Consider the following 24,126-nt stretch of genomic DNA (forward strand, 5'->3'; position numbering starts at 1 on the left):
GCTACTGGAAAATCAACATTATTTATAAAGCTGAGCTACTGTTTTGAAACTGAATAATATAGTTCAGTTAACAGTTTCACCACTTTTGGTTTGTCACTGCACACACTGTTAAGTATATTTGTCTGTTTTTGTGTACCTGGTTTGCTGGAATGTTCTAGATGGCCGAGCTGGGGCTGTTTGGTGATTCGATAAATGAGTTCATCTGGTTCACTGTCCTGATCTGTAGAGGAGAGCTGCAGTGTTGTGATCTTCTTCAAGGTGTTCTCATCCAAAACCAAACCCTTATTAACCACCACTGTGGGAGGAAGTCTGTCCTCTGAGAGAGAGAAAAAGAGATCGGAATGTACCAAAATAACTTTCTTCTATTCCTGAACATGCATCTTTAAGCGTCCCAAAATAAATTCTTGGCTCACCCAGAACGCTAATGAAGAAAGACTGGTCAATGACTCTGTTTCCCTCGGGATCTTCCAAGTTGAACTTGAAAGAGAAGCTGCCTCCACTTTCTCCCTTTTCATGAATGTATTCCACATGTCCTGACACATGAGGTGCAAAACCACATGAGACAATGCCTCTCTGCATAGAAATTCCCTATGGATGATTATGTATGAGAGAGAGTGAGCAATGTAGGAAAAACCTTTGCTGATGTCATCCTGGGTGAAGCTGGTGACAGGTCCTTTGACAGAAATCTGAGCCTTGTTTCTGCCTGTATTCAGCAGCAGGGAGCCCACGCTCAGGTCTTTAGTCAGGGTGAACCGCAGCCTAAGGTTATCTGAATCTATGTCCGTTCCTTTCAGATGCTGCTCTGTGATCTTAGATGAGGAACCTGCCGGAATGGAATGAGCAATGGTAAGAGAAATGACACAGGTATTTAAGTTATTTATTAACATCAACTCAGTCGCACTAGATATGAACCTCAATTATTCACATCAAGTGTTTAAATTAGTGCATCATAATGAATGAAACTGCACTGCAGAGTGTGGGGCGCTTTTCTAGTTCACTAATAAGTCTGGCAGAGGAAGATTAAAAGTGCATAATGCCATAATTTCGGAGGAAGATTAAAAGTGCATAATGCCATAATTTCGGTCTGGTTTTCACACAAAGCTGTTGTATGGCTTCAGAAGACTTTTATGTGCTTATTTTATGTGACTTTTATGTGCTTCTCATCCGTCTCCTTTTGTGTTCCACAGATGAAAAAATACAGGTTTGAAATTATATGAGAGTGAGTGAATAAAGAATTTTCATTTTTAGGTGAACTATTCCCCAAATATTGCTTCTGGAAAGTGGTATCATAAATATTTTTGGATAATTTAAGTTATTTTCTATAATTAGAATGTTTTTTGTAACAAAATCATAAAGAAAATGAAAAGAACATTGTGGGCCTACTGACAAAAAGTTATTAATTTAATAAAGAAAAAATTTATTAGTTATTTAATAATAACTTTTTATTATTCAAAAGGCTGTGAAAACAGAAAGAACATGCAATTTTCATTGTGTTTTTATTCTTCAATAAAACTGTTTTCATCATTCAATAAAAAGTGGCAAAAAGTCAAAAGAAAAAAATGTTTTTCAACAAAACTAATATCACTGGTGCCTTCTTAAATTGCTTTTGTTTTTTTTAAGATGCTCTGGACGAAAGCAATGAATAAATGTAAAGGATTTAAATATACTGTATATATTTTTTCATTATTCACTATTAAGTACAGAGAATTGAGAAATGAGAAGATTTGCTCAAGGTGAGGGGTTGGGCAGTATAGGGGACTGCAATAGTTTTTTGTTTTCTTTTTTACAGATTACTGTATGCTAGGAAGAAGTGAAATCAGCACTTTCTCTCCTTGTGGCGAGTCTGTTTTTACACTTATTTCAGAAGCAGTTAAAGATTGACAAATTATTCCGTACTACACTATGTTTGCTATTATGAGGACTACTGAAAATAAGCATCCTAAATAGTTTGGGATGTGTGCAATGACACTGTAATGTAGGTGTATCTTGACCTGCTGCAATCTGTAGTCCTCTGTTGATTGTGACTCTAGGGCCTTCTCTCTTCCTAATATCCATGCTGAACTCAAGACGGCCCATCTCTGTGTATATGCCATCTGTTACTGAAAACTGGATCTCATCGGTCCCAGAGCCACGTCCGTCTGGGGTGTAGACCAGCAGCTCGTCTAGAACGTCCTGGTAGGTGAAGGTGGATCCCTGCTGAAGAATCTTGCCATTCTCTAAAGGTTGAGAGTAGAACTGCCTTCTGCGAAGCTTCCCTATGGAGACACGAACACACACGGAAACATTGCAAAGAAATAGACATTAATGGTACATTCCTTCTCATGTTTTTCCCCCCATCAAACACACATTTTCAAATAAATGTGCATTTGACCTCTAATATTCGCTCTATGTCATTTTTTGTATAGCTGCACTGCTGACATAACACTCTGACAAGGTGACTGTATTTCAGTTCTGTCAGCTCCATTCCTCACTTGCGACTCCTAATAAAACTGCTGTGAACACCTTGACATGCATCAATAAAAGTTTAACCAATAAAGCCCTGTGGGTCGTGGCCTTTCCACCAGTTCTCTAGTCAACAGCAGAGGCACAATGACTAGAAAATAAATCAGCCACACAGGAGCCAGACTGAGAGGTAATGTGGCAAATAATGGATGTTTGCTGAAGGATGGCCATGAATGAGCGACAGACTAGGGAATGGAGTGAGCATATGAAGAGAAATGGAGAGAGAAAGAGAGGCACTGACCATACGAAGGCTTCTTGATGATGGTGAGGAGAAGCTCATTCTCAGGTGTGTCCTGGTCCAGCACATTCAGGGAGGAGTTAGTGATGACAACACCGGAGTTCTCCTCCACTTGGATGCTGTTTACTGAGATAATTGGGACTCTGTCCTCCTTGGTGTGCTATAAACAACATCAAATAATATAAACAACATATACAAACCTGACAAGTCAGGAAAGAGAGACGGGAAAGAAAGGGGAATTGGGATATGTTGCAGACTTGCTTTGAAAATGCATCCAAGTGAGTCAGCAGCTCCAACCATTAAATGCTTATAAGAGGCTGCGAAATGAAGACAAACCAAAGTACATATGAAGAGTTCAGATGCAAAAACCTCCAAGTCCGTCTGACATGTTTTCTTTTAAACGAGCAGTTTTTACCATTCCCCTATGTTTAGGTTCAGTAATTTCACTTTAATGGCAATAAAAAGGTTACTGGTCAGTTATTAAAATACCTTATTTTCAATAATGTCACTTTAATCAATTCATTGTTATTTAACAAATTTGGCTGTCTTTTGCTGCAAAAACAGCAATGTCCATGTGTGCTTTTTCGCAAAAACCTTTAAGTCCACCTCTTTGGACAACAAAACATAGTAAACAGTTGCAAAATCACATATGCAACTGGAAACATTGCAAATGATGAAAGCAGAATTCAAAATGTAACAATGAAGAAACTAATCCACACAGTAGGGGGAGCTGTGATATAAGTGACTTCCAAGTCTGTTTCTCTCAGAGTTTTACAGCAGCACAAGGAACACTGTTGTGTTTACTTGCTATTCGCAAAATCCTGTCATTGCCACTGTAACGATGGACAAAACATGATAAAAATGGCGTTTAGCGGCTTCTGCCAATGAACCAGTATTTCTGAATGGGCTGACTCTGGGATTTAGTGGATTTGAAGCGAAAGTATTTGATGAACGTATATGTGTGGAGAGCATTCGCTCAATATCATTATCTCGTTTTTGATGGAGGTGGCGTTTAGCAGCTTTTGCATCTGAGCTTTTCATTTGTCTTTTAAAGTAACAGCAAAATGGATTCTAAAATATTCTGGAAAAAATTCATCAAAGAAACACCATGTAGCCTTAAGCCCAAATTATTATTAATTTTTTTATGCATACACTAAGTATTGTGTGCAGCCCAATTACAATTTAAAAGAGAACCAAGACATTTTTATTTGTCATAAATTCTGGGGAGAAATAGTGCAGACACTGGACAAGGATGAAACTGAAAGCGCATGTCAACCGCCTGTGTTCGTGCACACTATCAAATGGAGTAAACTTTGAAAGGTGTTGAAACACGTTCAACTGTAGCCATATGCTAAGTCTACATGTAAAAACTGAAGTATACTTTGGGCTTTTGTGTTTCAATTATACCTGGATGTCTATGGTGACATCAAAAGCCTCAGTTTGACTTGATCCATCACTGATGTAAAAGCTGAAGACATCCTGGTGGATGCTGGCTTGGCGGATGTTTTGGACGTAGAAGATATGGTCTGAAGTGAGGTCTTCTATAGTGAAGGGGACGTCAGGGCTAATCACACGAGATCCACCGATCAAAGCTGCACACAAAGGACACACCTCAATGTGTTAAACAAATGCAACACTTTGAGCTTGAGTTTAGTCAGTTCTAAAGACTGCATTTTACTCAACATTTCTAGGCCTAATATCCAAACAAGTAATTGATCTTGGAACAAAAACAACAACCAAGCGACTTTCTAGACAAAACACATGAGAGTGACTGTCAGTTTCCAGATAAGAAATCGCTAATATTTATGAATAAATGGCTGTGAGGAACAAAAACAAACCTAAAATCATGAAAATAAGTATTTGTTCTTAAAGTAGATACATCAAAGCAGACATCAGAGTTTGCATCTGTGTTTTGAGTGAAAAACAACATTTTCTATCATTGGGTGTTTATGTTCTACCATGATCTGCACCTCCTTTCATCTTCTCCTCTCAAACAGGAAGCCTGAATAAAGATAACTGCTTTAATCTGAATTTCACACATCTAAAAGGCGCTCTGCTCATGAATAAAATTACACCATCAACAACTGAAAAAAAAACAACAACAACAAAAAAAAAACACCTGCCCCCAAGTGATTTAGAAAAGGAAGCTAACATATAATGCTAGGTGATATATTACACATGGAAAGAGCGCTGAGTGATTCACCTTGCTTTGTGTTCTCAATAAAGCCATACTTGGGTGGGCTGATCAGCCACACCAGCAGGTCTTTTTTGGGTGTGTCTGGGTCTGATGCAATAATGTGATTGGCTGAGAGCTGGACTCTCCCTCCTTCCTGGACCTGTCCATAGAAAACACCATAAGGAGTTTAGAAATGCTGAAAGAACCAGATCTACAACTAGTTTAATGGCAAAGTGGGGACTGTGCTTACCTTAATGCCGCTGCGGACAGTGACAACAGGTGGCTGCCTCTGGGTAGAGGTGATGGTGATAGTGAACATCTGGTTTTCCAGACGATTGTTCTCATCATCATAGACAACGAAGTGAAAAATGTCAGTGACAGGCTGGTCACCCGTTTCAAAGGACGTAACATAGCTATTTGAAAAAGCAAAAAAAAAAATCTCATTATTTATAACCTTCTTCTTTAAATTCTATAAAAACGAGAGCTGGAACACAATAAACTGTTTTGAAAAACTGCAGAAAACATAAGTTAAATGTTCTATCTGTTTAAAAAAGGAAACCACCAGAGATAACACTCAAATATGGGCAAAGACGTAATCGCCCGAGAGAATGGTTTTATATTTTATCATTTCTCAGCAGGGCTCAACAATTTAAAGCAATTAAAGCAGCCTGTGTTGTAATGCATGTTGTGCCTCCCCAAGCACTTCAGCTCGCCAAACATTTTACATGCCTCATTTATGGAGTCTAATATTAACATAGTAGAACTAGGAATGACACATTAATACTGGTAATGATCTGAGAAAAACATTGACAAAGATCCGACCTCATATTTAAAACAACATGAATATGCAGCAAAATTCTGGCAAAAATGAAAGCAAATACTATTTCGATTGAATTATTGTAAAATACATGAGAGTAACAGAGCTGCTAAGAATATAAAAATACATATGAAATAGGCAGGGTTATTATAGTTAACTAAAACCATAAAAAAAATGTTACTTGAACTAAAGTAATCTCTAACTGAAATAAAATGTTTAAAAAAACCCTTAAAATTATTTTATTTCAGCATTTTCATTTTCACTTAGTTTAACTTCCACTAAAATAACTAAAACTTACAAACACAAAATACAAATTTAAAAAGAAAACAAAAACTAATAACAATGACAAATACAACGAACTTGCTAAAACTTTAAAATGAAACAGAAAATATAAAAATAAAAACTGATTTAAAATATTAATGAAACTATAATCTCAATGAAACAACAATGCCACTGAATGCCGGGGCATTTACCTAATTTTGTGGTTGTTGATGTCCTCCATTGTAAAGGATGAATATTCACTAAGTTCCTCATGATCTGTTTCAACCTTGTTTTTGGTGAGGATCCCATACATTGGCACAGAAACTAACTGCACAAAAATTCTCTCATCTGGAGATTCATCATCCTAAAAGACATTGACAAAACACTTTTTATGCATACTGGAAACTACCAATTTAACTTTTATTTTCAGTCATTCTAAGAACATGTCATTCCTCACCATATAAGCTAAATGTGAACGCCTAATGATGGTGCTGCTCTTCTCCGCCACCTCCATGGATAGCAAGGCCTTTGGGTCACGTTTGGGTGCATCACCTTTGACCTCAGACACCAAGACCTGCACTGTGATGGAGGTCATTGAGATTCCATCCGTCACAGAGAAGGTCATGGAGTCCTCTTCGGTGGTGAGACCGGCATGCTCATACTGCAGAACGTTCCTGGTGATGTCACTGGATGTGAAAGTGTCCCCTGAGGTGGAGGAGAATTTTGATAAATAAACTAAAGAAACTGAAGCATAAAGTACAATAAAGAAGCACACACTTGGGAGAACCAAAAAAGCTGCACCTACCATTGACCAACTGGACCTGCGAGCCAAGGTCCACTCTCAGGAGGGTCCCATGTAGCGGCCCCTCCACCAGCTCAAACTCCAGTTCTTCAGGGGCTGTGTCAGCATCTGTCACCGCTAACTGTCGCCCACCTACATGGAAACAAGCCCATGTGAGATTAAACTGGGCAAATTTTATGTTTATGTTGTGCTGACTGACATTTTGACACCTAGTGGTGTGGATGTAGCATCATGCGAAAGGAAATGTTTTCAGTTACCAATGTCATTGTAGAAATGTGCTGTAGAAAAGTGTCCAACAACAGGGGGTTAACTGAGAAAAAGTGAGTAGTTTTTAACTAGTCATGTGATCTTAAAATGGTGGGCCCCATGAGGTGACCAGCTCCATGTAAAATAAAGGCAGCGGCTATTTGCACTAAGTGCAAATAGCAATATATTCTATTTACACTAAGTGACAATAGCAGTATTTTCTTATCGATATGCTATTTACACTAGATGAAAATTGCGATAGATTCTATTTACACCATGTAAAAGAATCAGTTCTTTGCAATAAAAGAAAATAGTAATTAGATGCTATCTATACTTTATTTTGGCAGGTAATATTTGCACCTCAGTATTTTTGTACATTAACAGGATGCAATAATATCATAGAGTGTAAATGATTATATAACATTATTAAATGGATGCTGCCTTATTGGGAGAATAAAAACCTTCACTACACCTTTCCCTAACCCTACCCTATAAACACTTTTAATATTATTAAACACTCGTTCACAGTTTATTTCCACTTTTAGAACATTATTTTAATTTTTATTGAAAATAAATGCGAGCTCGGCAAAAGGCGGATTCAAACCCGCATCTATCACGTTAAAAGCCAGGTCTGCGAGCCTTACGCTACTGCTGTGCCACTGAAGATGTTGAATTCTGTGCATCTTTTCTTAAAGTCGTCATGAAATCAAAATTGACCCTGTTTACTTTGCTAGTGCATATTACTAATCTTGTTTTGAACAATTAATCCATGCAAGTTAATACACAGAAAAAAATTGTTTGTCGTGGTAATCTTTAATCAAAATCTGAAAAGTTACTTCCAGTCTGGAATGGCGTTCCTTCTCTGATGACGTCAGTTTGACGGCTTGGGTTGAAAACACTTAAACCACTCCCCTCCAACAGTTAGTCTGCTATGAGCGAGAGATAGAGAGGAGGAGTGCTAAAGTAAAACCCTGCCCTCTATTCAATATTCCGTTTCACTTGGAAATACATCACAACACTGGAGAAAAGTCGTTTGCAACGTCCGGTTCACGGGGACTTTAAAACTTGAGTGGCCCAACCAGGCGTTGGTGGGCGGAGCTAGTGTAAATAGCATTTGCCAACAAGGGACACTATTTGCACTTAGTGTATATAGACACTCTGTAAAATAAAATAGCTTTTATTAGGCTTCTGATGTGTCTGGAGTCTCAGGTGAACAAGATTTTAAACAAGGAACAATTCCATTCAAAACTTTTTTAATGACGTGTAAAACTTTTTAATGAGGAAAAAACATACTGACTGGACCTTTAAAAGACTTATTTATTCACTTTAATTACTTTGTAGCACTTAAGTCAATACTCATGTCCTTACCCACTGGTGCCCTGCCGCCGAGGCTGACCTCCAGCACCGGATCCAGAATCTGAAAGACCGGTGGCTGCTGATGATTGGCCAACAACAGAATAGCAAAGTCCATCTCTGGAGTGGTGTGTTCTCCGTCAGACACTGACATAAGAGAGCGACTCAGAATAAGTCAGTCATGCACAAGAACACTGTTGACCTTCAGGCGGTTGTCTTCTGCACTTCAACTCAATATAGCACAGATGAATGAATACAACTAAGACACAGGGAGGATGAATCAGACAGAAAAGAGAAAAAGACATCCTACATCATCTCAACCTCATCCTCCAGACACATAACATAAGATGTGAGCTTGGGACACACAACTATTCAACATGCCTAATACATGCCTTCTTTCTCTATAAATGTCAACACTGAAGTGTACTTTTAATATAATTTGCTTCTTTTAGCCGCTGTAACCGTGAGAGCTCAAACAGTTGTGTTGCGCGTGTAAATATGAGCATGAACATGAGGCTCGCATTCATCTGCCTCCACTTTTGAATCCGCGTGACCAACTTGTGAAATTTGCATGGCTAAATCTTTCGCCCTCACACGAAATTCCCAATCACAAAAATTCAGTGAACTATGGTAAATGTGATTATACATTTAGTTACGTTTTTGTAAACATTATAGTTTAAATTAGAAATACAAGAATTTTAAGATTTTAAGAGTTTGTAAGTCTCCCATTAACTTACACTGCATTAACCAAAACATGGTATAGGTGTCAAAACAATTGCACAGCGAATTTACATTTCCCAAAAGAGAAAATAGAAGTCTTTTTGTTGTTAATGTAATACAGTTACTACAATAGAACACCACTACTTACACTTTTAACCACTACTGTCATCAAAAAATGATTATTTATATACATTTATTATAATTTTACAGCAAACAAAAACTAGTATTTACTATGGTATGCTGGTGGAAATATGTTTTGTAAGGGAAGAAGCAATGAAGCAGTTTCCCAAACTACAGTCACAATTTACATACTTACAATGCAAATGAGACAAAACAAAGACCTTGATCCTGTCAGAACAATGAAGAAAAAAAATGCAAACAGAGTATTTAAATTTAAACTGTGGATGCAAACAGAAATCAGCTGCTGAGCCGAGAGTCTCTCTATGTTTATGACAGTGTTTGATGTTTTTCTTCAGTTAAGAATACATATAAGAGAGGAATAAAAAGTTATTTTAGCATCAACTCCTGACACTGCGGTTCTCCGGTCTATTGTTACTCGCCATCCATTTCACACTATTACTAACAGCACTTAAAGGAGTTTGTCTGCCCTACAGTGCCCTGCTTCCATCCAGACATAGAAGGGCACATGAGCAATCACAGCTCTGATTCATGGGCACTGCAAGAAGAAGATGGATGCACAATCGTATCCTGCTGTCAGGCGGAATAAAGCGTATGGATGGACATCAGAAAGAGAGAGGGAATTATATTCCCTCTTAGGGGAGAGAAGGTCCCATAAATAAATAACAGCAACACCCCAGGGAATGTAGGATCAGAGGCACAGAGGGATCTATATATGGCATTTGAGAGGAAGCAGTGAATTCTGGGTCTGCTGGAAGCGTGTAAGGAAAGGGAGAATAAGGGAGAGTCGCAAGGGGGTTTCAGAGGCCAAAAGTGATTATATACCTGTGAAATGGAGGCTCACTGACTCTGGTAGACCTGTAGGAATGAAAGATTGTTAGTGGTTACTTTCACAAACAACTGCTAACAAATCACAGTAATTAGCAAGCAGGGTGAGAGATTATTTCATATTTAAATGCTGAAGAGGTGAGTTTTACAGACAAACGCATCGCTAACAATGCCTCAGCCGTTGGGTTTGACTGCTCAGAAGCACCAATTAGCATCAGATTAGAAATAAATCAACAGTGCGCTGACACATTTGCTAATTAACTTCCCACAAAAACTATACACATTTCAAATTAATGAACGTGTCATTATAGTATTGCATGCTACTATTGTTACATTCATAGCAGAGCACTATAAAAAACCCTCTCCAATTAAAAATGTTTTGGGATTCAAATTTCTAGTTGGATTATAAAAGATCTGTAAATTCATGAATTTGAGTTGTATCAAAAGCTATTTACACTTCACCTACACTATTGTTCAAAAGTTTTTAATCAGTAAAATGTTTAATCTCTCATGCTCGTCAAAGCTGCATTTATTTGATCAAAAAATACAGTAAACAAATAGTAATATTGTAAAATATTACAAGTTAAAATAATTAATTTCCATTTTATTTTATTTTTTAATGTAATTTATTCCTATGATGGTAAAGCTGAATTTTGAGCATCATTACTCCAGTCTTCGTTGTCACAGGATCATTCAGAAATCATCCTAATATACTGATTTGATTAAAAAAAATGTAGTAAATTAATAACTAACCTGTAAATGAGTACTGATAAAGTTCCTGAAGGTGGGATGGTGCTTGTGGGGGTCTGTAGATAATTTTGCCACTGTCTACATCAGCCTGGGTGAAGAGGCGCACATGATGGTAAGGTCTGTCCCTGTGCTCCAGCGCACCTGAAAAAGGAGTGTGACATCATCATGTTCATATTAATATAATAAGCAATCCAATATTAGAAGCTCAGAAATAATGAAAGAGAGATTGTGGGATAAATTAGGTTTATTATGCTTCCTGCTCGTTCATAAGGGTAAATTACAGCTCTCACTGGAGATGTAACAGTTAAAGATTTCCTGTGTTTGTATTCATTCTCATGGTTTCTCTTTGATTTGATTATTATGTGCACCTGTTGTTTATTTCGTTGATTAGTTTGCCTTGTGTATTTAAATCCTGTGTTTGTTCAGTTCATTGACCGTTCTTGTCAAGTTTAGTTGGTTGTTCCGTTCCTGTGTCCTATCGAGTATTTTGCTGAGTGTTTTGTTTCTTTAAGTTTTGTAATAATAAACAAACTGCCACAACTAAATCCTGCTCTTTATTTTTGTCTTGCTGCAAACACACGCTGACGCACATTATTTTCCATATTTTTTTTTAACTTGAGAGAAATTGGATTGGAAATAAAACATCCAATCCACAAAAGGATTTGAAAAATATTGTAGAACCACATATGACGCTTTTCACAATTATCTTCAAATGTACCCTACCATTACCATCTCAGCAAGTTCCACCTTTGAAATTCCACACTCTCTATTTAATGGTACAAATAGGAGAACAAAACAAAACTATCAGGCTTCCATTATGCCTATGAGTGTCCTTCCCCTCACCCCTATGACAATAATGGAGGTTTAGTTACCGTGGCCTGAGGTGAGCGCTTTGGTGATGTTGTAGACAAGCTTGTCGCTGGGCGTCTCAGAGTCAGTGAAGGAGAGAGCAGAGGGAGATATCACAGTCACGCGATCTTCCAGTGCCTGCACACACACACACACACACACACACACACACACACACACACACACACACACACACACACACACACAACCAAAAACATTTACATTGATGAAGACAATGTCTGCAGATCACATGTTCAAAGTCTGGATACACTGAATATTAACTAAAATTTAAGTAGACAGAGAATCTTTTCATGTGCTGCTGTTTGAATCTTACAGTAATCTGCAGGTCGGCTCCAGGTGAGAGCTGAGGCATGCCGGGGCTTTGAGGCATCACTCCTATAGTGAAGGTCTGTGTATCACTCAGAGTCTCTGGATAAACCTCACTTGAAACCTGCCAACAAAATGACATGCACCCATGCATAAGCAAACAATGAACTATGAACTACAGTAAACAAATACCACAAATACCATTTTTTTTTTAATTACCAAATTGTCTGTGAGGACCCAAATAATTGTTACTGAACTGAGAAAAAAAATAAATAAATAAAAACTGAAAAAAAGAAAGAAAGAAGAAAAGCTCCTGCTGCAGCTTTTTAAACACAGCGGTCTCAAACATCTCAAAAACTAACATTTCTCAGCAGCTCAGACAATAATCGGTAATCATTAATGTATTTCATAACTACAAAATCACTCTCAACATCAATATACAACTTAATCTTTGAGCTATTTAATTTATTCTGTCGTCAATTCTAATACAAATTCTTGAGTAGACACCACACAAATAGGTTGAAAAAACACATGCTCACAAAAACACCCCTGAGGACATAAATTAAACTGTGTCGAACCATTAAAACTCAAATCTTATTTAATGAAGTCAGGGTGCAGCCTCAGGCAAGACGAGAAGAGAAAAGAACAAACAAGAAGGGAAAGCAATTTTCTGCAGGAGGACAAAAAAACTGTCGTGTCAAGAGTCATTAGGGGTTTGAGTTGATGAATTAAATGTGATTGAATGTCCTTTAATGCTGCTTACACTGATTTGAGACTGGATTTGAAGACAAATTAGCTCATTTATACCGAAGTAATGCAGTGAGGCTGGTGAAGGAGAAGTAGGACAGATGGACAAATTGGCCTAAGAGTGTGAAGCAAAGCTGAAGTAAAATGGAGAAAATAGTCCAATAGTGCGAGAGACGGGAACAGTGTGTTTATCTTCCTAAGAGGTTTGTGTTCTCTTTGTTCATCACTTGTAACAGGAGAAACGCTGATCTAAAAGTCTGATGTTGTGTGTGTGTGAGAGAGAGAGAGAGAGAAAAAAATTTACACTACCATTCAAAAGTCAGTAAGATTTTTTTTATGTTTTTGAAAACAATTGCTATGCTTAATTTCTTATGCTTAACAAGACTAAATTTATTGATTTTTTTTTTTTTTCAAAAATATAGTAAAAACTGTAATAGTGTGAAATATTATTACAATTTAAACACGTTATTCCTGTGATGGCAAAACTGAATTTCTAATATAAAGTTTAACAGAACAGCATTTATTTGAATATAATTTTTTGTAACAATGTACAAGATTTCTGATCAATCTAATAAATCCTTGCTAAATGAAAGAATTCATTTCTTTTTTTCTTTCTTTCTATAAAAAAAAAAAAAAAAAAGTACAGTCCAAACCTTTGAATGGCAGTGTATAAATGTGAATAAAAAGTAACATCTCCTGAGCAATCATAATTCATATCAACACAATGTGCCCTGCATATCATTGTGTAAGATGCCCCTTATAGTGTCTGTATAGTGACTCGATACAAATTTTACTTACATAAAATTGTGTTTATTTTTACTATCCTGATTTACTTTAAATATGTGTAAAATATGTGAAACAGAGCAGTACTTCTACAGTTTAAAACATGAACCCCAACAATTAAATGTCAAATCAATATATAATACACCTTTCTTCTGAAAAAAACAAACAAAGAATTGTAAGAGTAGACACTTTTTAACAAGCTAAATGTTAATCTTTGATTCTACATACTGAGCCGCAGGGCTCTTGCTGAAGTGACAGTATTTGCCTTGGGTTAAATTTATTGTGCACTGTGTGTGTGTCTCACCTGAAACTGAAAAGTATCTCTCTGTGTTCCGGAACCATAGTGTCTGTACCAGACAGTTCCTTCATTAACATCTTGCTGTGTAAATGAGCTGGTGGATGTGGTGTCCTGACCATCTGGAAAAGCCTGCCATGCTTCCACAGGACCATCGGCGGGCATAGACACCAGCACAATCTCTCCTAGACACACACAAGATACCTTTAGAAAGAAGCATTTCACTGTAGTTCATAGCACTGAATTGAGTTCAGAAAGAAAGACAGGCATAGAGTATATGGGATACTAGAGACAGATGATGGTGCTGCTGCTGCTGATGATACCGTATTTAGGCTGTCCACTCTCAGAATGAATGGTGTACAAGATTTCAGAGTCACTGGATCCTTGGAACTGAGCATTGAGACACTTCTTAGACAGCTGCACCATTCCTCCCTCTCTCACCCAGGTCTTAGGCACTGAACGCAGATGAGGAGTCAATCCAACCTACAGGGAAGCCATAATGCACCATTATGATTAATGGTATGTTTATTTCAGCTTATAACAGCATTTACAGCCTCATAATAATGTTATAGATTATACACTACTGTTCAAAAGTTTGGGTTCGGTAAGATTTTTAAAAATGTTTTTGAAAGAAATGTCACCAAGGCTGCATTTATTTGATCAAAAAATACAATAAAAATGTGTGAAATATTTCTGTTTTCTATTTTGAAATGTTTTATAATGTATTTTATTCCTGTATTGGTAAAGCTGAAGTTTCAGCGGCCATTACTACAGTTTTAATTGCTACATGATACCTTCATAACTTCAGAAAGATCCTTGCATTTTACATTGAGAAACATCAAGGCTTCAATTCCTATGCCATGAATCTTTAGATCTTAACGGGACTCTGAGCATCCCAACTCTAGCTGAGGAGCTCATTGTGGTGAATAAGATCATCTGTCTCACATAATCAAAGACTTTCAAGGACGCAGGGAGATGAAAGCTCTGATTCACAGAGGAAACACCTTGGCACCCTTCCACCACCTTCCTGCTGATCCTGATCACCTCTCTGAGAGCGGGATGGATTTACAAGGCAAGGTGTTTCACGGAAGAGTTCACTCATGGGTCAAAATGATAGATTCTCCCTTAATTGAGAGTTTTGCTACATTTCATGTAGTGCATTTCTACCTGATCTAACCCTTAAAAATGACCTTTGCTGGTGTAAACTACTGTCAATTCATTCATATTACATAACACTTGAATTCAACCAATTCATTTTGATGTTACCACATTAAACATTTTTTCCCTGATAAAACATCTTCTACAGTGAAGGTGATACCTGCAAAGATTCTGTTTCTTTATTTCTCTATCTTTCTCTTGATTTAGAGATCAAAGTGGTGGAAAATGCAGGTATTTCAGGTCTCCAGACCACATTAAACCAAGGATCATTCACCAGTACTGACCAATTACATGGATCAGGGACTACGAATGCCAAAGGACTTCTCTTCAAAAGGCTAATTAAAAGTCAGCTTCCTCTTTCATCCCTTCATTGCAGAAATTCACATGTTACAGATCTTTTGAGATCAGGGACTTTGGCTCTCAGTGCCTTGTGTTGTGGATGAAATTTGACCTTTCCACTCAATGCCACTTCTGTGATTGAAATAGACCTTGATGAAGCCTTCATGCGATTCTGCCCAATATAACTCACTGCGATCCCACCAATAAAAACGATGTGCTATTGATCTGAAAACAGAGTGTTTACTCTGAAACAGGGCTTCCATTAGTCAAAAGCTGCTTAGGATGGGAGATAACAGGTTGAAGCAGGGAACAAGGCAGGTGTAATCGGATGACACTACTGAGAGATGTGTGGATAACAGTGTATGGGAGGGGGGACAGAGCTTGAAAAGAGCAAATAAAGTGCTGCTATCTGTCTAGACATCAGCAGGCTGAGGGCATGTCAGAAACGAGCGATTTCAAGTGTAAAAAGGGTGGTTATGATTATATATGTACCAATAGTGGGAGAGAGGTATGAGAAAGTGGTGTTTACCATCATGAAAAACACTTTACGCACTGTAGTCTATATGACAGAAATTATCCACTGTGTCTCAAACTGTCAGAAAAATTCTCTGAAATATATGCAAGTAAGTGAGTTGGTGAACTAGGGAAGAATAGAGTAAACTTTAAAGTTACTTTCACAATGTGTATCTGATATGAATAAAACGTGTCGTCTAATTATAATAGAAAGGGTTGTTATTTCCGCTTTGGTGCATCCAAAATGGTCAATATTCATATTCATGCATTTTATTCATATTTTATGTTAATCATTTATGGCTTATGATTTATCAATATTACTTTTGATTTCATATATTCATGTACTCCTTTATGGTTATTCTTATTGTTGTCCATGGTGTATGCTTGCTATATTCAATTGTTCTTCAAAGTGTTCCAATGTGACAGGTCACGTTGACACGTTTGTGTTTAGATACTGGACGTCTGCCAAGTACTGCAGAAGCGATGTTTTCGGAATTAGTTGCTCATTTGAACTCGATGTACTTTTATATCAAGATATGTCTGTTTCTGTTTCTGCTGACGTGACAATGTAAAATCTGCAAAAATTCCCTTAAGGGTGTCAAAACAACCCCTATATCTATTTTTATCTTTTTTTGACATTTGACTAGTTTTTGACATAATGGATAAATCCATTTGACCTTTTCTTATTAGACCAAAACATAAGTTTGAGTGGGATGTAAATTTCCCTATGCTTATGGTATAAAATGGACTGAGTCATTGATAGTTTAGTTTTCCCTTTGCTTTCCTTTGCTTTTCTTTGCTCTTCTGCTTCTTCTCTTCTATCTCTCATTTCATTCTGCAAATGTCTTAATTTTGTTCCTTCTTTCTGTATATTCAGATCTTCATCTATTAGATACAACACTCTGGATTTTACAATACTCTAGATTTTATTATTAACCATTAATTACTTAATTAATTTGTTTGTCTCTATAAATTTTAATCAATAAATTTGTTATTCCTTTTTCAAATTTGATCTCTGACATAATCATTGCTGGACTGCCTGGATCTCATTTTCTCAAGTTTTTGCATCACGCTTCTATAGACTGTGTATTATACAAACTCTAAATATATTGTTTTAGTACTTGTGTATTTAAATGTCTGAAACCTAAAATAAACATTATTTGGTTGAAAACACTGCATATATGTGATATATGAAAGCGCTGCGTGTGTCCGTCTCTGGTTTAGCGCCAGCCAAAGCGCGCCATCACATTTGAATTTGGAAGTTGATCACGTGAGGCACTGAACGTTCTAATCACACTGGTGTGATCGTACGCTCCTGGGGCCAGCCAAGACTGATCACACCGGTGTGATCGTACACGTCAAAGAGTTAATAACATGTTTTTATTCCAAACACTTCAGAGCAGTTGAGCATCCTTCTGTGAGATGATGTGGCTTCTTACACAGAAAAAGGCAGTCGTGTGTTTATTAGTCATGTCAATCAATCAAAGTATTTCAATCTTCTGTTTATTCAGCTATAGCGATAGTATGATGCCCATAGGAATTTCCTGGAGTGATGTGTGTTATCTACTTCTGCGGCAGGGCATATTTGGAGTTTCTGTGCAAGAGCGCCCTCTGGCTTTCAGATAGAGAAGCATTTACTACTGATCACAGAGCTGTACAGCTCTGACAAGCTGCGCATAAAATAATAGCAGCCTTTGCCAAATTGCATGCGATGATATTTGCAAAAAATCGCGATATTGTGCAGCCCTAAATTTGATTAGGTTCCGTTTGTTTGACCCTTAGCATGTTATATAGATTACGATTCTGGATTGTCCCAATAAAGCCACATTTGGATCTTCAGCTAAGTCTTGGAGCAGTTTCCAAACAATATCAGATTGAGATGTGTTGAAAATAATGTTAATGTTATTAATTTGAACAATATTTAATTAATATCTTAAATGAAAACAATTCTTAAACTTAACCCCCCCAACACACACACACATACACACACACACACACACACACACACACACACACACACACACACACACACACACACACACACACTACCTCCTCGTAGTCCTTTGGAATTCCCCAGACTCCAGTTAAAAAGCCCCGAGAAAATGTATTTAGGTCTTTCCAGTGATTTCTTTTCCATTTTTTTTTTCTTTTTTTTTTCTCAGTGAACAGTGTGTGTTCATACTTGAGTCTTGAATGATTTCATCATGACAGTGGACATAAAACACGTAAATCAAGACATAACACAGCGGTAGCCTGAGGTTCAACCATCAAGGTGTTTCAGCATTAGGTATGGTGCAGGAATCTATAATTAGCCAAAAAAAACCCTTGATCCATGTCCAAAATGCAGAAGATCTGATGGCCTGCTGTGTTTTCACACTTAATATTTTTTAAACTGACGTGAAATAACATGACACATTGATAGGCCTATAAATAATTATAAGGTATCTAGTATTTAGTTATTAGTTAAAAACGGCACATTTACGATGTTAAAAAAGCTTCCAATTACAGAAAAAATTATAAATTAAACATTTAGCTGAACATTTAAAAAAAAAAAAAACAGAGCACACGGCATTTCAAAGAATATAAAACCCTATGATAAGCAGAATAGCACTTCACAAAAGTCTGATAAAAAAAGTTTTATGAAGAATACTTTTTTATCAGGTGAACTGTCACTTAGCAAATCGTTTTAAAAGTAAAACCTGTCATGTCTGTACCTTTTGTGCAATGCTGATGTGAAACAGGATGTTCTGGTAGCTGTGTCCATCATTGACCTGCAGCAGAAGTCTGTCTTGGTCTCCTTCTGAACCATCATGTACATACTGCAGCTGCTCACGATCCAGGTCTTCCAGTTTAAAATGGGTTACTTGAACATCACCATGCACATATGTCAGGTGACCATGTAGAGGTGGATCCAGAACCGTGATGAAAACGTCTTGTGGATTATCAAGGTCACTGATGTGAAGACTGGACCTGCTGATGACAGCTGTCTCACCAGTGTTAATGTACAGTATTTGGTTGGTGATCACAGAGGGTGGCTGTGGAAGGGGTAAAAAAAAATATATATATATATATTATATTGAAACTTAGTTTTAGTGAAACAGAGGACATAGTCAATATTATCAGTAAAATATTTAAGATTTTACAGTTTAAATTTGGAGCCCCAATGTCCTTATTTTGTATTCTTTTAATCTACATATATTTTTCCAATTTTATTTTGTGAAAAAAATACTGGATGTTGTTCTAGGAGTGTTTAAAGTGAGTATTTGTGTTCAAGGTCCCTGCCAACATTACTTAATCTATCATGACTTCATTCTGACATGTCCTTCTGCATCAACGCTATTTTCCAATTTTATTTTTGGCCACTTTTACTGATAGGCAAAGAAGAGAGAGGAATTAGGCAAGATTTAAATTAGTGTTGTCCATATAAGCACCAAAGCATTTTATTACCAATATACTTTTTGTATAAAGCAATTCAAACTAATGAAGATTCATTAGGTTGCTGTTGCACAGAGATGTGAAGAAAATCAGGCCAATTTTGTTTACCACAACACAGCACAGGGAACACAAGAGCAAACGGTTTATTTGCAAAAGACAATCTTTTCCCCCCAGGGAGGGATTATTGCATTTTTACTCTCTTCCTCTCTAAGGAATAGATTCACTGTCCCCCCTCTCTCTCTCTCTCTATTTGGAGATACTGTTCACTCAAAAGAAAGACTCTGCTCTGACTTCTTGAGCTGCTGTTATCAATCCATGATGGGCAAGAATGTATTTTGGGTGTTATTTGTTGCAATGACATCCATTAGATTTCTGTTGGGGAGCTCAGGTTTCTCTCTCTCTCTCTATCTCTCTCTCTCTGTGTGTGTGTGTGTGCTTGTTTTCATGATTTATGAGGACACAAATTTGTATAATGACATGGGTATTACACTGGTATTACGACGTAACCATGAAATACGAGGACATTTCATGAGTCCTCATATTTAAAATAGCTTTAAAAACATACTAAACAATGTTTTTTTTAAAACATGTAAAAATGCAGAATGTTTTCTGTGATGGGTAGGTTTAGGGGTAGGGGTAGTGTAGGGGGAATGTACAGTTTGTACAGTATAAAAACCATTACGCCTATGGAATGTCCTCACCAAGACAGCAAAACAAACCTGTGTGTGTGTGTGTGTGTGTGTGTGTGTGTGTGTGTTTGTGTGTGTGTTTGGCTGGTGGAGGTCTGACAGTGAGACGCAGGCAGTTCTCTGGAGGCTGTATCTATGAAGTGTAACAAAATGCTGCAGAGGAATGAAAGAGAGAGAGAGAGAGAAAGGGAAGAGATGCTGCTTCAGTGTGAGCTATAATGCCCTCCTCAGAGTGAGGATAATGGGCAGTCAATCTATGTTAAGGATGTGGACTATGGGTGTAAGCAGGGAATGTAAAGCAGAGGTGGTTGATCACGCAATATGGCGACGGTAGGAATAGAATGGTGTTATACACATATTTGTTGAGAAAAATGATTTTCCCTTAAAATGTTTTGTCCTTAAGATCTTAAGTTAAATATAATAAATATAGTTTTGTAGATAAAGTGTACCTAAGTATGAACCACTTTACAAAGCTTATTTTATTTATTTATTTTCTAGCAGACAGTGAAGGACAAGCGGCCAACTCAAGTGCCCAGCATAAGTGGTAAAAGGCTAAAATATAAAATAATAAAATATAATCTGTTCACCATTTTATTGGGCAATACATGGTTGTTTTCAATGAGTTTATTATTATTATAAAATGTGTGAAATAATAAAACAAATATATGTTAGTAAATAAGATGTACACAAAAATTCTGAAATGCTGTGCTAAATGCAATAAAATAAAAATAGGTATTTTACATAGTAGTTGAAAAAAACTCCATATTTAACTCCAGTGTTTTGTTAATCAGTTACAGTGCTAAATATCAGCAGATTAATAGGCCTGACAGATAAGCTGTATATTGGAAAAGGGTTGTATATGGGAAAAGGAGTGGACAAAATATATAATTGAACAATTCCTCACAGTGGGTCTCATTCACTAAGCGTGCATACGAACGTTGAAATCCGCATATGAACGTTTTCACAAACACATCATGATTTACCAATAACTTTTGTACTAATATATATTCTAAATTTATGAAAAAATGTAAGAACAACTAAAACCACAGGTACGCAAAAATCACATACTCTTGTCACATCTTTAGAGAGCATAAAATATCCTTTATGTTAGAGACAAGAATAGCTATGTTTCCATCCAAAGTTGCGAATTTAACTCATGTGCAAAATTGGAATATTGCAAAAAACATTTGCAAATAAAGCACCGTTCCCATCGGTGAGCCGAAGAGAAGTCCTGATAAACTGGTGCTAAATATCACTAAGAAAAATGGAAGTTGCTGCAGTAGGAGAAGCCACTGTATATAATAATTTTGTATATAATAAATTACTTGCACCTCAGAGCGTGCCAGCGATCTTATTTTCAGAGGCGGAAGCCTGTTGTTTGGGAACACAGTCATGTGAAACAGTTCTGGGACGTAATTATACTGAAACACTTTGATGACAGACTTTGCTCAGGCATTTCAGAACAACCAAAACAGCATTTCAGATGCTGTGCAAAGAGATCGGTCTGCTGGTTGGTCCAGTTATGCCATCCCATCGCAAAGCCAAAGTCTTTTTTAAACCCACATCAAAGAAATTTATTCGGTAAATGTATTTCCATTGTAGTTTATGCGTATGTTTTCTTATTGGATAAAAAGTTTATCCGACTCAATTTTAATAAGTTTTTTTATTAACTAATTTTTTAGAATTTATGCACATTTTGGCATTTCCATCCAGCATTTTTTTTAATGTCCCAAAATGTACATAAAAATAGGTGGATGGAAACATAGCTAATGATGAAAGGCTGTAAAGAAAGGGATGAGCAAAAAATCCTAATATGGAGATGGTTTGGCCGTGTTTTATACAAATGGATAACCTCAGACTCAGGTTCATTTAATCAGAGAATTCTTAAAATTTATTGAGATAAGAACAAGGTTAAGAACAAATTAATATGTTCTCATGTGTGTACAAACAATCCATGCAATTATTAGTGAATACGACATACTGTCCTCGCAGACTCCTGACCCCTTTTTGTTTTATTTGGCTTGTAAGAACAGAGTGAAGCTCCATTACTCAGCATTCACAAGATATGTGTGTGTGTGTGTGTGTGTGTGTGTGTGTGTGTGTGTGTGTGTGTGTGTGTGTGTGTGTGTGTACCTGCTGGGACAGCGCCTGCACAGAAACAGTCTGAGGCTGAGAGAACAGCTGAGGATCTGCTGCCCTTAACATGAACTGCCCAGTTCTGAAAAACAAGTCAAAATTACACTGCTGTGAAGAGATTCAAAGATATAAATAATATGGATAAGTGAGTGTTTGCCTATATTTTGCTACAAAACCTAAAATCATCTATATTGTTTGGGACAGTCCACACAAAGAAAACAGCTTGGTAAACATATTAAACAATGTCATACTGTTGGCATAACCATACTGTACCAAAATAATGTCTTAATGAAAATTACTAGCTCAGTATCAAGTCAATGGAAGTAATAGTTTCAATTTCACAGTGTGACAAAAAAACAAACGTGTGTTTGTGTATAAAGTGGACAAAAGCAACAGAAAAAGACACAATGACTAAAAGACCCAGAAAAGCAAAAGGCAGAGACCAAAATGAGAAAAAGATTGAGTAGCTTTTAAAGAGAAATGATTAAGACTGAAAAAGTGATACATTGGGAAAAGAGGGATGAGGAATAAAATAGAAGTGAAAGTGTGAGGGCACACAGATCACTTGTTAATTAAACCACAGAGCTGAGGGGAGTGAGAGGAGCCATTAAAGATATAAACTGTGAGAAAGGTGAGAGAAAATTGAAGGTCAGCAGTCAGCCTGACTTAGTGACTGGCACACGTGATTAACACAAATGCTGCGGATTATGGTCACTGTGGGGGGTGTGTGTGTGTGTGTCCTGTCAAATGCCTCAGCAAATTCACCAAGGTAATTAAAGCTAATGACTGCGTAGACTACTCAAACTCAGTCACACACACTAGACACCCGCTCGCCTTAATACAAAGTTGTTTTACTTCTGCAGAGCATCTCTCTGGATATTTTGGTGTATAAAGATCAACAAATATCTAAAATCTGTCTGCCTAAGCAGAAATAGGCCACTTCCCACAGGAGTCGTCACCTAATGTGATATTTCAGGAAATGGGAAATTAAATCTTTTACATGAACTATAACCAGTGAGTAAACAATAAAAAATGAATGGGTTTAGAATTCCATAGATCCTCTAGTTGATACATACTGAAGACACACACGTTACACATATACGTTCACTCCCTCATCAATCTATACGAGACAGCATGATGCACTGTAATGCTGTTAATGATTATCTGTGATTAAGAACACATCTCTTGTGCTGCTTAAGAATTATATGTTTCTAATGACTTCTCAATGGGAAAAAAATGACCCTGGATTACTTCCACCACTCCATGTTAAACACACACTCACTTGGTTTGCTCTTTGTGGTGAATGAAGCGCACAGCTCTATGTTTGAGCTGAGTAAAGGTGAAAATGTCGTCTGTGCCCAGTGCTCTGTCTCTGTCATTCTCCAGGACCACAAGGTGGCCGTTACTGGGCGGTTGAAGAAGCTGGAGCAACATGCTCTCTGATTGGCTATCTGCATCTTTAATTGACAGGAGAGCCAGATCCAGAGGCTTAACTCCACCAATAGGAACCAGCAGAGAGCCATTGATATAAAGAGATGGAGCACGGCTGTTTGCTGTAGAAACAAAAGTGGATGAGATGGCCAAATACTCTTACAGTCATAGAGGCATAAGAAACTACAGAATTTCTTTGAATTTTAACCACAAATCTCATAAAAACATAAAATCAAAATATATTTAAAATATTAAAATAGACAAATACAAAATATAATATAATAAAATATAATATTTACTCTTACTCTCAGAAAAAAAGGTTAAATTAGGTTCTTTATAGAACCCTAAGGCTCTAAAGAACCCTGCCAAAGTTATTTTAATTTTTTTCTAGTGATAAAGTATGTTTACAAGCCGTTGAATTCATAAAATGTAATCAAAATAAAAAATGAATTAAAACAAAATTAAATAAAAATAAATCCATAAAATGTTCTATATATGAAGCGCCTGACAGAACCATTTAAAGGTGCGGTGTGTAAAATTTAGCGGCATCTAGCAGTTAGGTTGCGAATTGCAATATAGATAAGCTACGGTGG

The 24,126-nt window shown here is 37.0% G+C and overlaps 1 protein-coding gene across 1 annotated transcript in view; it reads right to left on the reverse strand.

The window, feature by feature from the left end:
• Positions 1–24,126, reverse strand: part of fras1 (Fraser extracellular matrix complex subunit 1) — a 116,801-nt gene that overhangs the window by 19,076 nt on the left and 73,599 nt on the right. The window contains exons 27-47 of the mRNA XM_051892685.1: positions 23,385–23,655; positions 22,100–22,184; positions 18,557–18,877; positions 14,156–14,315; positions 13,842–14,017; positions 12,015–12,131; positions 11,704–11,818; positions 10,835–10,972; positions 10,079–10,111; positions 8,411–8,542; positions 6,800–6,928; positions 6,452–6,699; positions 6,207–6,358; positions 5,167–5,329; positions 4,944–5,076; positions 4,148–4,332; positions 2,744–2,900; positions 1,992–2,255; positions 635–823; positions 414–533; positions 137–316 (exon numbers count right to left, since the gene is read on the reverse strand). Of these exons, the coding sequence (XP_051748645.1) occupies positions 137–316; positions 414–533; positions 635–823; positions 1,992–2,255; positions 2,744–2,900; positions 4,148–4,332; positions 4,944–5,076; positions 5,167–5,329; positions 6,207–6,358; positions 6,452–6,699; positions 6,800–6,928; positions 8,411–8,542; positions 10,079–10,111; positions 10,835–10,972; positions 11,704–11,818; positions 12,015–12,131; positions 13,842–14,017; positions 14,156–14,315; positions 18,557–18,877; positions 22,100–22,184; positions 23,385–23,655 (3,468 nt within the window). The remainder of the gene's footprint in view (positions 1–136; positions 317–413; positions 534–634; positions 824–1,991; positions 2,256–2,743; positions 2,901–4,147; positions 4,333–4,943; positions 5,077–5,166; positions 5,330–6,206; positions 6,359–6,451; positions 6,700–6,799; positions 6,929–8,410; positions 8,543–10,078; positions 10,112–10,834; positions 10,973–11,703; positions 11,819–12,014; positions 12,132–13,841; positions 14,018–14,155; positions 14,316–18,556; positions 18,878–22,099; positions 22,185–23,384; positions 23,656–24,126) is intronic.

This window comes from Ctenopharyngodon idella, chromosome 5, assembly GCF_019924925.1.
Source record: "Ctenopharyngodon idella isolate HZGC_01 chromosome 5, HZGC01, whole genome shotgun sequence".
Taxonomy (NCBI): Eukaryota; Metazoa; Chordata; class Actinopteri; order Cypriniformes; family Xenocyprididae; genus Ctenopharyngodon; species Ctenopharyngodon idella.